The following is a 15,665-nucleotide window of genomic DNA, read 5'->3' as shown; positions in this document are numbered from 1 at the left end:
TAAAGAAAACGAAGGCTCGAATGCACAAGGCCTCCATGGGCCACACTGTCGATTTAATGATAATGAATTTCTTATATTCATAGATACAATTATGAAGTACAACTACGACAAGTACTAATCCATTACATGGGCTCCGAGGCCCAGTTTTCCTAAAGGTTATCTTCCTCCCTCTGTGGATCTGCGACAGCATCGAACTCGGCTATTGGGGGATGTCAGCTTCGAGCTTCCAGGCTAAGGCAGTGGCAAACTCCTCGGCGGCTGTGTCGGCGTCGTCCATAATAGCTGAAGCGGCGTCCGCGTCAGCGTCGTTGGGAACGACGTACCCCGACGACACCCTCTGGAGATACCTGATGTAGTGCGTCGAGGCCACGGCGAGGGCTCGCAAGACACCGAGACGGAAGGTGCTCTTGGCATGCTCGGTGATCCGGCCACCTAGCGCTCGCAGGCGGCTGATCACCGAGCTACCAGACACGGCGCCCTCCCCCTCGAGCTCCTGGCACACGCTCACGGCGGTTCGCTCCAGGTCAGCGTATTCCGCCTGCGCTGCCATGAGCGCGGTGTTGACCGCCTCCTTCGCTGCAGTCTCGTCTGTCACTTGCTGCCTCAGCTCTGATCAAAGAAACGAAGATAAGCTACGAAAGACTAGAACCGAACAATATCAAAATTTCGAGCATTCACCTGCGATGTTCTTCTGCGCCTCTTCTCGCTGGACCCGGGCGGCCTCCTCGAGGGAAGACAAGGAGTTCTCCTTCTCCTTGAGGGTGGCCTCCGCATTCTGGAGGGCCTCCTCCCTTTCCTCGAGGGCTTTGCCCTTCTCCTCGAGGGTACAGGTGAGCGTGGCGACGGTTGCCTTCTCGCGCTGGAGCTCGGCCTCCTTGCGCGGGAGTTCAGCTTCCTTCTGCTCGAGCGCTGTCCTAGTGCGCTGCAGCTCGGTGGTTTGTGCCTCAGCTTCCCGAGCCCTCTGCTCCACTGCGGCCCTCTAGACGTCACGCTCACCGGCGGCCCGCGCCAGCTCCTCCTCAAGCGCATGCTGACGTGCCCCCAGATCCGCCATCTTGGTGTTGGCGTCAATGTTCTGAAGCACCAAGCCAGCGCACTTGAGAGTACAGCCGGGTCATCTCGGCGCTCTTCTTGCGCGAGATGTCCCTTAGCCGCTGCAAGAGGAAAGGCGTGGGTAAAACCAATGAAACCAAGGCCAAATACGCACGATTCCTGGGAAGGAGCCGTTTACCTGGCTGATCTGGTAGTCTGTCGTCCGATGGAGCTCCAGGGCGCGATCGAGGTGGTTCAGGATCTGAGAACCTGCCTCGTTCTGCGCCTGCCAGACCGACTCCTCCTCCTGCTCGTCGTGGAGAAACTCCGGGGGAACCTCGGACTGGATGATTGCCCCGTTCTGGGGCCCCTCGGATGTCCCCTCGTCAAGCACCTCCACGCAGGCCAACGTGAACTCCGCGATCTTGTCGGCGGTGCTCGCCGCAGCAGCGGGGTCGATGTCTCTCGAATCCCTGAACTCCTCGCTGCTGTCTGGCAGCTGCACCATCGGGATCACGCTTTCCGTCGCCGCCTGCGTCGTCACCGCCTGCGCCGTCACCCCCGCAACGACGCCCTTGCCCTGGGCCTCTGCGGGCACCAAGACGTGGGTTTCCTCCACCACCGGCGCCCTCGGCGCCGACTCCTCCTCTGCGACGCCCTCGACCCCAACCCTCGGGGGCTCAGGGACGAGGGTCTCCACCTCCGTTTGGCTGGTGGGGTGCTCCTGCGCATCCCCACCAGCTCCTTCCTCTGTGACCGGCCGGGCGGAGCTATCCGCGTCGCTCCGACCGGCCGGGTGGCGCCATCTGCGCCGCCCCGGCCGGCCTCCCCCACGGCGTCAGTCGGAGTGGCTGCTTCAGCTCCACTCTGGCTGGCGTCGCCCCCGTTCCCCGGCGCCCGAGCTTGTTGGGCCACCTGGGCCCCTCGAGCCATCGCCTCTCGCAGCTTCGCGGCCTCCGCCACGATATCCACGACGGGCGGGGGTTGCGGCGCCGAGTGCGGCGTAGCTCGCGCCCCGGTCTTGAGGGCTTTGGTCGGCGCGAGCGGGGCTGCGTCCTTGGCAACGGCCCCGGAACTGGAATTGGGGAAGGAGGGCTAAGGTTAGCAGGACTGGGGGATCGATCAAATGAACACAACAAATAAAACCAGAAACACTTACCCGGACCGGGCGCTCATGCTGCGCTTGCCCGTGCCACTCCTTCGGGCCCTCGGCACGCTGACGCCCCTCGACGACTGATCCGAGGGTGTCGTCCCCGGACCAGCCTGGGGCCTCGAGGCCATCTGGGCGGGCGTCCTCGCGCTCGCCGCGGGCTCATCGCCGCCCGTCGACATCGTGGGCGTGGGGTCCCCCTCGCCCGTTGCTGGCAGGGGCGACCTCCGCTCTGCCGCGGGCGTAGATGATCTGCCGCCCGCCACCGGTGTGGGCGATCTTCGCCCCGCCACTGGCGTGGGCGACCTCTGCTCCGTCCCCGTGAGGGGAGGGTTCCCATCGAGACCCTCGACTGTGCCCCGCGTCTCCGCCTCGCTCGAGGGTAGCGAACCTACCCTCCAGCAGGGCGAATCATCTCCGCCTCGCTCGAGGCCACCCGTCGACGTAAAGGACAAACGGCCCTTCCGCTCACCCGCCTGTCGTACGGAGGCATTAAATGCCAACCACTCCTCCACAGCACCCGGGACAGACGGCGTCAGGCCGCCATTCCCCACAGTGGCTGTGACCGGAGTCACATCCGCCAACTCCGGTCACTGCTCGGCCATCCCGGACGCTGTGGCAGCACTGTGGAACCTGCGACGCGGGACGAGACGGGCTCGGCACTGCTCCCGTTACTATTCTGCCAACTCCGGCTGTCTGGACTCCACCTCACCACACGTATGGCCCCGAGCCCACCTCCTGCTCGGGAAGGGGTCCGGTGTCGCCATGTGCCCCTCAAGGAGGGACGCTCAGCACTAGCAGCCGGAGGCCCGGACCTCCTTAGTGCACACGCCAGCACTACGTCCAGGGGGGTCCGGGACCGCCACGCGCCTCATCGCCGCTGGTGCACATATATACGCAAGACCCTGACCTACAGGGCCCACGGAACGTCACCACGCCACGTTTGGAAGACTGTACACCCTACAGCGACGACCACGCTGCCTGCTGGGGCTGGCAGGACGCCGGCGCGATCTCCGCAAGACCAAGGATGATACCCAGGACGACTACCACGCCCGACACCATGCCCCACAGTATACTTCATACAGTGTTCGACCACTGCACCCCGCGATTCGGGGGAAAACGACGACTTCCACGATCTCCTGCGCATGTACACCGTCCCTCCTTGTGACTATAAAAGTAGGAGGCGGGCTTCTTTCAAGGGGGACGCCATCATCAACGACGCCATCATCAACGACGTTCGCTATCATCATCACGCAATCAGACCACTCGATAGAACACAACACTTAGCACGACTGAGCATCCGATATTGGCACCCGCCTCAACCGACTTCTCCTCTAGCAGAGACCTGGGAGCTTCTCTCCCTCTCTCACCTCACATGTACCCCCTACTACAGGCACCTCCGGTGCAAGATAATACAGTGCCCTCGCACACCCCTTTTGCTGGACGTACGGCCCGTGGCCGGAACCAGGATAAACCCGTGTGTTACTGTGTTGCCTCTTGCATCAACATCTGGGATGAGGAAACACGCAGCATTACTAGTTGGGATCCGGACCGCCGGGTCAGGACACCGACAGTTATCGATGTGTTCTCGACCGTATATTTCCATTTTCGAAATTACCGGAATACCGATGCCGTTTTCTTTTCCGAAAATACCGTACCACTTTCGTTTCCGATAAAAAAATGTGAAAGTAAAAGTGGTGGAGTCTTTCGCCGACCGTTTCCGACCGTTTTCATCCCTATACGCCGCAACGGCCTGCAAGATCTGAATGCAATCTTCTCGATCCGTGCGTAAACCCTGTCTTCCTTCCTTGCTGCGTTGGTTATAAATAACAAACACCATCTCCTTTCCTTTATGTTTCTCATCAGATATCGATCTCTAGCTAGCTTCATCGATCATCATTCCGTTTAGCTAGCTAGCTAGCTCGAGTGCTCGACTAACAATGAATCTCTTGGCCGCCTGCTTCGTCATCCTCCTCATCGCCGGTAAACTAGATAGATGATTAGCACTATATATTTAGCATGTTGCAATTCGTTCCATCTGTTGTACAACATATACATATGTGCAGGGGCACCTCGTGTGGCGGATTCCCGGCGGCACCGTCACCACCACCACCATGACGACGACGACGACGATGGCAGCCGCCGCCGCAGCCCCCCGGAGGGCAAGCAGCATCTGACGCAGAAGCTGTTCGTGTTCGGCGACGACTTCGCCGACACCGGCAACGGCGCGTCGGACCCGGACCTCGGCTACAACTCCCGCGAGTGGCGCTACCCCTTCGGCACGTCGGACACGGCCCACGCCCGGCGCCCCAGCGGCCGCTTCTCCGACGGCCCCGTCCAGTCCGACTTCATGGCCAAGATCATGGGCCGCCGCGAGGCCCCGCCGCCCTACACCTACGACGACTGGGCCGACGGCATCGACGCCAACGGCCTCAACTTCGCCGTCGGCGACTCCGGTGCGCTGGACACGCCCGCGGGGGTCACCAGGCTCGGCAAGCAGGTCCAGCAGCTCAGGCGCCTCCTCAAGGACGGCCGGGTCGAGCGCCGGGACCTCAGGGACTCGGTGGCGCTCGTCGCCTACTCCGGCAATGACTACGCCTACGCCGACGACGACGTACGGCGGCGTGGATTCGATTCTTGCACTTCATCGATCAGTCTTCTTCTTTCATCTAACTAATAATTAATCTGCCTATATATGATCGATCGACATGGATGCCTGCAGACGTTCGACGGTCTGATGGAGACGGTGGTGGAGGAGCTGGCGAGCGTGGTGTCGGACCTGCAGGACCTGGGCGTCGGCAAGGTGCTGGTGAACACGGTGCCGCCGTTCGGGTGCTCGCCGTGGCTGACGAGGCAGTTCAACTACACCGCCTGCGACGACCGCGGCAACGCCGGCCCCGACAGGCACAACGCGGCGCTCCGGGACCGGCTGGGCGTCGGCGGCGGGGACGACGACGCCGGCGGCCTGATGCTCCTGGACGTGAACAGCATCATCACGGGCCTGGTGGCGCCCAAGGGAGAGGAAGGGTCGCCATCGGCGCTGGCGGCGCGGTTCACGGAGCTCCTCCGGCCCTGCTGCGAGGCCACCGACGGCGACAGGGGCTACTGCGGCCTCGACGGCGGCTACTCGCTCTGCGACCGACCCGGGGAGTACTTCTTCTGGGACACCGACCACCCGACGCAGGCCGGGTGGAGGGCCGTCATGCAGCTCCTCCAGGGGCCCATCATGGCCTTCCTCGGCATCTCCAACCTCGAGCACTTCTGATGATAGTCATTGATCAGCTTCAGCTTCGCTCGCTCGTTAATTAGTTTGGTTTGGAACAAATAATCAATAATGAACGAATGAATAATGAAGAGAGTAGCTAGCTAGCTAGTTAATTAGTTGGATTTGGTAGTAATAGGTGTGTGGTTATTTGTTTAGTTTGGAATAATCAATTCTTCGTCCATGCTTAATTAGCTTCTTCTTGTTGCATTATGATCCAGTAATTATAATATGCAGTCCGATTTCTGAATTTGTGACAAACCCCAAAAACTGAAGCTACTCTGCTTAATGGCCTACATACAGAGCACCCTGCAAGTAGATCCGGTCTATATAGCAAAGCGATGATTTTGCTTGATAGGTGGGGCACAAGTGCTAGGTTTTTCTCCAAACTGCCAAGTGTGGGTAATTTTTCCAGTACCTCTTATCAGAGAGAACTCATATCTGCTTCTCCTGCCATGGGTATGCATTTGTCCGATCCTTTGAAGTTTAGCACGAACTTAAGTGACCTCAAACTGTCGTAGAAACTCGTGTCCAACTGCAGTTCATTCCATCAGTATCACAATGACATGTGGAGTCAATCTGAGCTATTGACATGTGAATCAGGGGTCAAATTCTGAAAGGCTCACGAACTGAGACCCAAATCTTGCAGTCTCTCGCCGCCCACCGTGTTTGATCTTCCAGAGTTGCAGCTTTGTTGCTTCAAAGTCTACCAGACAGTGAGATTTGTAACTAGCCCAGCCCACCAAAAAGATTAGACGATCCATCCAGCTAGGCTCGGCCTACAACTACCTCTCTATGGGCTATGCGTACACTAGGCCTCTAATTGGGCTGCAAAGTCAAAAGGCCCATATTTTGCATCTTTTGTTGAGCTTCTTCAGCTGTGTCGGTGCAGGCAGGTAGTGGAAGGAGCCGACAAATAGAGATGTCATCACTACTCTCTGTTTTTTTAGATTAAAATGTCACTGTTCTAATGGACTAGTAATTCTTTATTTTCAACTGTCCATTGATCTCCGTCCTCTCAAGACCTTTTGATGTTTTCCACTATGCCCGTGTGTTTTGTGTAACAAAGCTCTGCCGCCTTAAATGGCTAGGAGCTTAGTCTTAGTTTTGTTTTTTTAGCAAACTCACATAGTTTTTTTTTTATCTTTGTCCAATGTCACATGGCATGCAAATGCAAGATATCAAATGCGCGGAAAACAACGATAGAGAATTTCTTCAAGTATAAATTTATAGAGTAGGATATGATGCTGCTAAAACTTAAATTGTACTGTAGTGGGGAGCTACAGTGACAAATTTCCATTGGGAACAAAACTCCTTTCGATCGACATTCGACAAGGTAGTAAATGAGTAAAAAAATCAGGATATTAATCTTTTAATTGTTCGATAGGTGTCGGTGCACATAGCGCGTGCAGCTAGACTATCTCCAACCATTCTCCCTCTCCAACTCCCCCCCAAACGTACTATTTACTATATTTTACTACATCTCTCCAAAAGATTCCTCCTCCTATAACTCCTTCTCTCCAACCATTCCCTCTATATCTATTCCCTCTATATACCATCACTCATTAACTAACTATTTATTTATTGTTTTTGAATTTTAAAAAAATCATACAGTATTTATACTGTTATAATACGCATTATCATCATGTTACGGGGCTCAAACAAGATTAATATCGTGAAGAAACGGTGTGATTAGAATATAAAAGAGTTAAAACTCACCCTATATATAAAAATATATAAAGAGAGTTTTGGGGGAACTGTCGGAAGAAATTTACCCCCAAACTCCCCTAAGTACGGTGGGGGGCGGTTTCAGAGAACCATTGGAGCAAGCCTTAAGGAGGAGGCACCAGTCAGTGGAGTAGGAGTGAGGAAAAGCGTACAGACAGTGCTGTTGCTGCTCAGCTGTAAACAAGCAGAAAGTATAGAGTAATATATGATATGAAAAGAAAAACCCGAAAAAACAGGACGCACATGGCTGCCCACATGGACATGGTCCTGCAGCTACTGCTGCTGGATGCATCTCATCTCATCGATCTGCTTGTCCGGCCATGCGGATGCGGCTAGATGAGCAAAAACCAGAGTAATTTGTAGACGGGAAATAAATAAAGATTTGATAATTCAGTCTAAATAAATAAAATAAATGAAGCTCTTCACACTTGACATTATGCTAGCCTGGTTTGAAAATCGCATCTTAACAACTCGATTACTACTACAGTAGCAGCATTACCAAACTCCACTTGAAAAGAAAAACTATAAGTTGAGAGAGAGGTAGAGAAAAAAGAGAGAGGAAAATGGAAGCAAGAACAATCGACCTCTGCCTGATCTCTGAATGGATCAGAGTCAGAGTCACAGAACAATCCTGTGGAGATGGAGCAGGGCGGCGCCTGTGGCAGCAATGGCGGCGTAGGGGGTGGCGGCGAGGATGGACGGCGGCGCGGCGCTGGACGACGACTTGGGCTTGGCCTTCTTGGAGGATGGCGAGGGCGTGTCGGAGGAGTCATTGGAAGAGGAGGAATCATCATCAGATGAGGAACCATCGGAGGAGCCGCTGCCGCTCTGCTTGCCGGAGGAGGTGCCGGAGGGCTTGGCGGTGAGGTGGAGCTTCATGCCGGTGTAGCAGTAGCCGTAGCTGCAGATGAAGTAGTAGTCTTTGGCCTCCTTGAGCTGGAAGGCGTAGGAGGTGCCCTTGCTGTAGCTGCTGAGGGCGCCGGCCTTGTCGCACTTGTCGTACCCCACCTCGCCCACCTGCACCACGTCCGCACGCCCCGTCTGGTACTCGAAGACTGCCACCACCACCACCACCACCACCATTATTGAATTAATTGATTGAACAGAGGAGGAGGAAGAAGAAGATAGGGTCTTACTGAGCCAGTCCCCCTTGTAGAATGGCTTGTGCTTCTTGACCCAGGCCGTGTAGTCCACGTCGGGGTTCCAGCCCTTGTCGTCGCCCACCGTGTAGTTGGCCGCCTCCGCCGCCGACGGCAGCTGCGACGCCGCCACGGCGACCACGAGCAGGGCCAGCGCCACCCTCATCTCCATGGTTGGTTGGGTGGATGGAGCTGGCTGGAGCAAGGAAAGACGAGCTGAGATGAGCTATCTATTAGCAGTGAGGGGAGTGGTAGGTGGGTGGTGAGGACTGAGGAGGAGAGTGACGACGAGCTAAGCTGGTGCCGCCTGTTGCCCTGTTCTAGCTGCCTGGCCCTGGAGACGGACCTCGATCTGTGGCGCACGCCAAGAACCCTCTAGAGAGGGAAAGATCTGCTGCAACTTTTATAAGGCCTTGTTTAGTGAAATTTTTTGAATTTTAACATTGTAGCACTTTTATTATTATTTATCAATTAATATCTAATTATGGACTAATTAGACTTAAAAGATTCACCTGGTGTTAATCAGTTAGACTGTATAATTAATTTTTTTAACTACATTTAATGCTTCATATATGTGTCTAAAAATTCGATGTGCCGGGTACTGTGGATTTTTTTTTTTGAAAAACTTAATGCAGAATAAATAGGTATTATATTCTGCAGTCACTTTTTATCTTGTTGATCCGTCAGTCAGTAACACGCACGGCAGATCCTATGCTGCTGACGGTGAAAATCACGTCTCTGCACTCTGCTCCTCTGCTGCTGCTGACGGTGAAATGAGACCTGAAGTAGTACAGTAAATAATGGTGTCATCTGATCGCCGATCTCAGTCAAGAGTCGAGACGATGCAGCACCTGAAACAGTTGCTTTGCAATAATCAGTTGCTCCATCGATCTACCCGGCGGTTGACTAGTTCGTTAGGTGCGTACGGCCAAGGCCTTCGGAAGAAAACTCTCACAGCTCGATGGGTTGCGCATTCAATTTAACTTTGTGATCGATGAAGTGTTTCGTAAGCAACGGCTTACGCGTACCCATGCATTTTTTATTTCAATTTGGAAATTTACAACCTGTGTGTGTGTGCGCGAACGTTTCCTACTAGTAGTTGTCACGTCCCATTCCCATCCTCCAACTACCGTGTTCGGCAGGCTGGAGCTGGAGGCTGGAGCTGGAGTGCTGTGAGAGAAAAACACTGTTCGGCAGGCTGGAGCTGGAGGCTGGAGCTGGAGGAACGTGAGAAAGAAAAACTGTAGAGCTGGTGGGCTGCTCACCAGCCGAACACAGGCATATGTACTAGTAGTTGGAGGAGCCTTTTGCTCCTTCATTTCCGACAATGCCACTGAAGCCTAGTACTAATCAGCAGGTATATAAACTCCATAATATATGATTGGTACTCATCACTTGATGATCGCTCCATAATATATTGCTTAGTTCCAACTTGTCCCACTTCCTTGTCTTGGCTGGCTGGTTGCATTGGCATGTGACGGAGCTACTTTGCTTTGCTTTGCCTTGCCTTTCCTTCCTGATCATCATCAGCAACTTCTTGTCTGTAGGCCATCTCTCTTTCATTTGTCATCCCTCCCCAAGCCAGTCTGTTTAATTAGTTGGTCATCCTTTACAGCGAGGAAATTAAAGGGAGGTCCTTTACGCACACATCTATCGTTCCTTGTCTCTCTGAGCACGCAAATGAAGCTGCAGGTCACGTGACGTCGAGCCATGAAGCTCTCGACCACCCAATCACACTCAACATCCTCATCGATCGATATTTTACGGAATTTCAGCAAAAAAAAAAAAAGGAATCCATCGCTGCGTTTGTGGGCTCAAAGGGCCGGCCCATCATCGATATATCTCTAGGCCCATTTTCGACTCCCCCTGCATTCATTGACGTGGGCTGTACCCATCACGTGATACGGCCTAGTACGAGAATCCCAATCCAATAAAAATCTGTCTGGCTGCAAGGGCGACCAAGAAAAGGCAACAAGAATCCTACCTATGCCTTGTTTAGATGTGTAAATTTTTTTAGTGTAAAATATTATAACACTTTCGTTTGTATTTAGTAATTATTATCTCGTTATGAGTTAATTAGGTTCAAAAGATTCGTCTCGTAAATTATAGACAAACTATGTAATTAATTATTTTATTTAGCTATATTTAATATTTCATGCATGCGTTGAAACATTCGATGTGACGAAAAATCTTGTAAAATTTTGGAATTTTGAAGGCACTAAACAGGGCCCTAGTCTCGCGCGGATCCCACATTCCCGTCCGTCTCTGCTGCTGCATCTGCTCTCCCACTTCTCCGCCGGTGAGCATCAGCCTTTTCCTCGATGAGCATCTATTCATGTTTCTCAATTCTCTGCTTGTTTCTGTTTTTTCTAATATTCCAGTGCTCTTCTTCTTGCTGCTGCTCTTCTTTTGTTACTAGGACCGCTGCAAGATTCTCGGACATGTCGGACTCTGAGGAGCATCACTTCGAGTCCAAGGCCGACGCCGGCGCCTCCAAGACCTACCCGCAGCAGGCCGGCACCATCCGCAAGAACGGATACATCGTCATCAAGAACCGCCCCTGCAAGGTACTACAGTGCCAATGCCTCCGGTTCCTCACCCCATCGCTTGTTGGGACCTAGAATTCGTGGCTACTGAAAATTGCTATTCTCTGACGATTTGGAGCCGTCCGTTGCGGACAAACTGCTATCTTGTTGCCATCTATTTTTATTTTGCAGTGCTGATTTGTGAGCTCTGAAACTTGAGGTTAATTGCGGGTTCAGAGGCTTCCCAAAGTGTTAGATGGATCCACTAGATTCACCCGTAAGAGGACTTTGCAGTGTAGTAGACTAGTAGAAAGCTTTCATATTTTCATGTGCTTTGTAAAGTTCAAGACTTGTCATGATTTCTTTCTGAATTACGTGATCTTGGGGGGTGCTTGCATCCTGACGATTTCCCCGTTTTGGTTCTGACGATTTCCCCGTTTTGGTTCTGGATATCCTCCTTTCAGTCTATCTAGACAGTTTTTCTGGTTTTAATTTGATGAATGGTTGAACGGAAAATAAACCCTGGTGATCAACAACATGCCCGTCTTAAAATATCATGTATTTACCTCACGTTTATGTTTCAGTTACATATCTGTGATTCAACAAAATCCCGCAAGGTTCTTTGGAGATAGCAACAGAGAGTTCACATATGTTTTCCAAGAATTTAATATTCCTTCACTGTTTATTCTGCGGTTCTGAATAATATGTTTAGTTCTGCAATGCTTGTTCAACCAGGCACTATTTCCAAGGAGTTCTTCTTTTTGCTCCCAATACCTTTCCATCCTTTTTTTTTTGAAAAGGAACCAGCCTTTGCGGACTAGGTTGGTTTCTATTCTCCGAAACCAACTTGTATGTTGTACTTTGTTTTCTCTCCCTCTTAATGAAAAACGTGCTCGGGCACACAGTCGCGAAAAAAAAAGGAACCAGCCTTTCCATCCATATATGGAGTTGCTATTTGCTCCAGTATCCATCATGGATGAAGACATGAAGTAATGTTTGAATTTATTATCTGTTCGTGATGGTATGAGTCGATAGGCCATTATACTTTGTGCCATTAGTGTATTGATGATTGCTTATACATGTTTTTATACTGGACATCAGTATTTCTTACTACCCTAACTTTGCTTACCTGGAGTTGTGGATGATAGCTAGAGTGCCATTTTAATGAATTTCTTTATAGCTTGTACATCTAATAGCCATCCATATCCTCTCTTTAGATTTAACAATTGTTAGCATGATGCTCATGTTTGCACCAACAAGTATTTGCTCAAATTTTGGTGTACCTTTTTCTAAAGGTTGTTGAGGTCTCCACTTCCAAGACTGGGAAGCATGGTCATGCCAAGTTGCCACTTTGTCGGCATTTGACATTTTCAATGGAAAGAAGCTAGAGGATATTGTTCCTTCATCTCACAATTGCGACGTAAGCTATCACATCTCACATTCTGATTCGGTTACACACGCACAGAATTTGTTTTAACCATTTGTTTCCTCTTTGCATCTTACAGGTTCCACATGTTTCCCGCACTGAGTATCAGCTGATTGATATTTCTGAAGACGGATACGTATGTTTGTTTCCAACACCTAGCCTTTCTTCCATTCAATTGTCTTTTTGGCAATGCTTATCTGTTTATAACAAGTGGGGAGGTCACTTTACAGGTTAGCCTTTTGATGGAGAGTGGCAACACTAAGGATGACCTGAAGCTTCCCACTGATGAAAATCTGCAAGCCCAGGTCAGTGCATTAGCTCAAACTTGGTCGATGGCGCAACAGCTTTCACCTCTGTTGCTTCTTTACCAACTCTCTTAGTCGCTTTAAATGCTACCCTGCAGATCAAGAGTGGATATGATGATGGAAATGACATTATCCTGACTGTGATGTCCGCCATGGGTGAGGAACAGATCTGTGCTCTGAAGGAAATTGGGGGAAAGAACTAAGCTGCTGCGTTACTCCTGTTGTTCGCCTGCGATGCTTGCGGTCTGTTGCTGAGTGTGGAGAAGCTTAGTTGAGTTACATACATAGACATAGGCATTTGAGTTGATGTGTGGTTTTATTTTTTGAAAAAAATGTGTAGTTTTATTTCATCCCCGGTTAAGCTCTAGAATTCTTTTGAACTGAGTGGATGGTGCAACTCTGGTTTACTTATCAATGGGAATTGCGATATAGTTTATAGATTGGTTGGATTATTCAATTCAATTCAGATTTGCCCCCATATATCTGTTTATAGGGTTGATTATGCTGAAATGTGCAGTGGCCTGGTCCGGCAGGTGAAGCAGGCCCATTCGTTGATGCAAGGCAGTTCCATTCTGTTCAGGCGTATGAAGTAGAGAACTCGATGAAATATGACTGCCTTTAGCCCGAATGTTTGCCGTTCAACGCTGATTATTTTATTTTTTGCGTGATCCAACATGCTTACAGAATCTCATGTTTTTGACACTATACGTGACTCGCGTTTTCATTTCGTATTCTCTGTTCTGTAAATTTCAGACAGGACATAATACATGCTGAAAGTTCATCCGGAAACTTGGATTTTTTTGTCTCCATATAATTTTTTATTAAATTTATATTCTCAGTAAGAAGAAAAAATAATTTATCTTCTAAACAACTCAAGAACTGAAGGATTTGGCGCCTTTCACAAATATCGCTTACTGCTGCTGCGCTCGGTGCTGAACTGAATTGAAGATAAGATACAATTCGAGCGAGCAGCTCCCACTTCGCCGCGTCGGCTTCCCATGTCCACCGCCGCCGGTGCCGTGCTCCCCTCCCCCGCCCCGACCAGACACTCGTCCTCCGGTGGCCAGCATGCCACGCTCACGGCGGACCGCGCGGCGGCGCTCCTGGCGGGCTGCGCGTCCGCGCGCCGCACCTCCGAGCTCCACGCCGCGGCGGTGCGCGCCGGCGTCGACCGCGACAAAGCCGTCGACTTCCGCCTCCAGCGCGCCTACGCCGCGTCCGGCCGCCTCGACCTCGCCGTCGCGCTCCTCCGGCGTTCGCCGGACCCGACCGCCGTCTTCTACACCTCCACCATCCACGCGCACTCCTCCCGCGGCCTCCACCTCGCCGCGCTCGCGCTCCTCTCCGACATGCTGTCCCAGGGCCTCCTCCCCACCACGCACACCCTCTCCGCCTCCCTCCCCGCCTGCAACGGCCGCGGCGGCCTCGCGGTCGGCCGGGCACTGCACGGCTACGCCGTCAAGCTGGCGCTCTCCGGCGACTCCTACGTCGCCACCGCGCTCCTCGGCATGTACGCGCGGGCGGGGGACGCCGCGGCGGCGCGCGCGCTGTTCGACGAGATGCAGCCGGACCCGCACCTGGTGTCCGTCACGGCCATGCTCACCTGCTACGCCAAGATGGGCGCGGTCGACGACGCGCGCAGCCTGTTCAACGGCTTGCCCAAGAAGGACTTCATCTGCTGGAACGCCATGATCGACGGGTACACGCAGCACGGGAGGCCGAACGAGGCGCTCCGGCTGTTCCGGCGGATGCTGAGGTCGGGCGTCGAGCCCGACGAGGTCTCAGTCGTGCTCGCGCTCTCCGCGGTGGCGCAGCTCGGCACGACAGAGTCCGGGAAGTGGCTTCACTCGTTCGTGAAGAACAGTCCTCGAGTTCGTCTCAATGCCAGAATCGGCACGGCGCTCATCGACATGTACTACAAGTGCGGGAGCTTGGAGGATGCCGTTGCAGTGTTCGATGGCCTGAATGACAAGGACATCGTCGTGTGGAACGCCATGATCAACGGCTATGCAATGCACGGGCATAGCAGAAAAGCAATTGAGATGTTCGATCAGTTGCGGGCACAGGGCCTGTGGCCGACGGACATAACGTTCCTCGGCATCCTCAATGCCTGCAGCCATTCCGGTCTGGTTGACGAAGGCCGCAAGTTCTTCAAGTCAATGGAGCAGGAGTACGGCATTGAGCCCAAGATCGAGCACTACGGTTGCGTGGTGGACCTCCTCGGCCGAGCAGGGCTCATAGAAGAGGCATTCGACCTTGTCCAGAGCATGAAGATGAAGCCTGACGCCGTCATGTGGGTGTCGCTCCTCGCCGCCTGCCGGCTTCACAAGAACATGGCGCTGGGCCAGCGGATCGCCGACTACCTCGTGGCCAATGGCCTCGCCAACTCCGGGATGTACATCCTGCTGTCCAACATCTACGCGGCGGTCGGGAAGTGGCAGGAGGTGGGGCGGGTGCGGTCGATGATGAAGGCGAGCGGCATCCAGAAGGAGCCCGGGTGCAGCGCCATCGAGATCGGGCGGCAGGTGACCGAGTTCGTGGCCGGCGACACGAGCCACCCGCGCACCGACGAGATCCACGCCAAGCTGGAGGAGGTGATGAAGGGCCTGGTGGAGGAGCACGGGCACGTCCCGCAGACGGAGCTGGTGCTGCACGACCTGGACGAGTCCGCCAAGGAGAAGGCGCTCGCAGTCCACAGCGAGAAGCTCGCCGTCGCGTTCGGGCTCATCAGCTCGCCGCCGGGGGCGGCGATCAAGATCGTGAAGAACCTCCGGGCCTGCGCCGACTGCCACGCCGTGCTGAAGCTGGTGTCCAAGATCACCGGCAGGAAGATCGTGTTCCGGGACAGGAACAGGTTCCACCATTTCGTCGACGGGGCCTGCAGCTGCGGGGATTACTGGTGAGGAGCAGCTTGGGGAGTTTTTTTTTTTTTTTGAAATGAGCAGCTTGGGGAGTTGATCGACTTGGTTGCAGCCTGCATTGATTATTCGATTAGATAGAGTTGTACTCGGTTTGTACAGCATATTATTAACATGAACAGCTCTTAAACCACGGATTTCCGGGTCAAATACATTATTGGTGTTTATTAACCGACAATG

The 15,665-nt window shown here is 52.9% G+C and overlaps 3 protein-coding genes and 1 pseudogene across 4 annotated transcripts; 3 read left to right on the top strand and 1 right to left on the bottom strand.

The window, feature by feature from the left end:
* Window positions 1–2,429: 2,429 nt before the first annotated feature.
* Window positions 2,430–5,447, top strand: LOC120659142 (GDSL esterase/lipase At5g03600-like). Its single transcript, XM_039937194.1, has 3 exons — window positions 2,430–2,503; window positions 4,322–4,796; window positions 4,905–5,447. Exons 1-3 carry the CDS (start codon window positions 2,430–2,432, stop codon window positions 5,445–5,447), a joined length of 1,092 nt encoding a protein of 363 aa, XP_039793128.1.
* Window positions 5,448–7,543: 2,096 nt separating this feature from the next.
* LOC120660075 (blue copper protein-like) lies at window positions 7,544–8,688 on the bottom strand. 2 transcript variants are annotated; one of them, XM_039938428.1, is made up of 3 exons: window positions 8,601–8,673; window positions 8,309–8,507; window positions 7,544–8,227 (listed from the first exon to the last, which is right to left on the bottom strand). In XM_039938428.1, exons 2-3 carry the CDS (start codon window positions 8,481–8,483, stop codon window positions 7,791–7,793), a joined length of 612 nt encoding a protein of 203 aa, XP_039794362.1. In that variant the 5' UTR covers window positions 8,484–8,507; window positions 8,601–8,673; the 3' UTR covers window positions 7,544–7,790. The 2 variants fall into 2 exon arrangements, with proteins under 2 accessions (XP_039794362.1, XP_039794354.1); XM_039938420.1 differs by having other exon boundaries at window positions 8,309–8,688.
* A 1,894-nt stretch (window positions 8,689–10,582) lies between these two features.
* LOC120660068 lies at window positions 10,583–13,029 on the top strand (annotated as a pseudogene).
* Window positions 13,030–13,481: 452 nt separating this feature from the next.
* Window positions 13,482–15,656, top strand: LOC120660059 (pentatricopeptide repeat-containing protein ELI1, chloroplastic-like). Its single transcript, XM_039938399.1, has one exon. The coding sequence runs from the start codon at window positions 13,566–13,568 to the stop codon at window positions 15,468–15,470; it is 1,905 nt and encodes a 634-aa protein (XP_039794333.1). The 5' UTR covers window positions 13,482–13,565; the 3' UTR covers window positions 15,471–15,656.
* Window positions 15,657–15,665: the final 9 nt, after the last annotated feature.

Source organism: Panicum virgatum, chromosome 2K, assembly GCF_016808335.1.
Source record: "Panicum virgatum strain AP13 chromosome 2K, P.virgatum_v5, whole genome shotgun sequence".
NCBI classification, from domain to species: domain Eukaryota; kingdom Viridiplantae; phylum Streptophyta; class Magnoliopsida; order Poales; family Poaceae; genus Panicum; species Panicum virgatum.
Note: the sequence above shows the minus strand (reverse complement) of the source record. Positions and strands in the feature narration are given on the sequence as shown.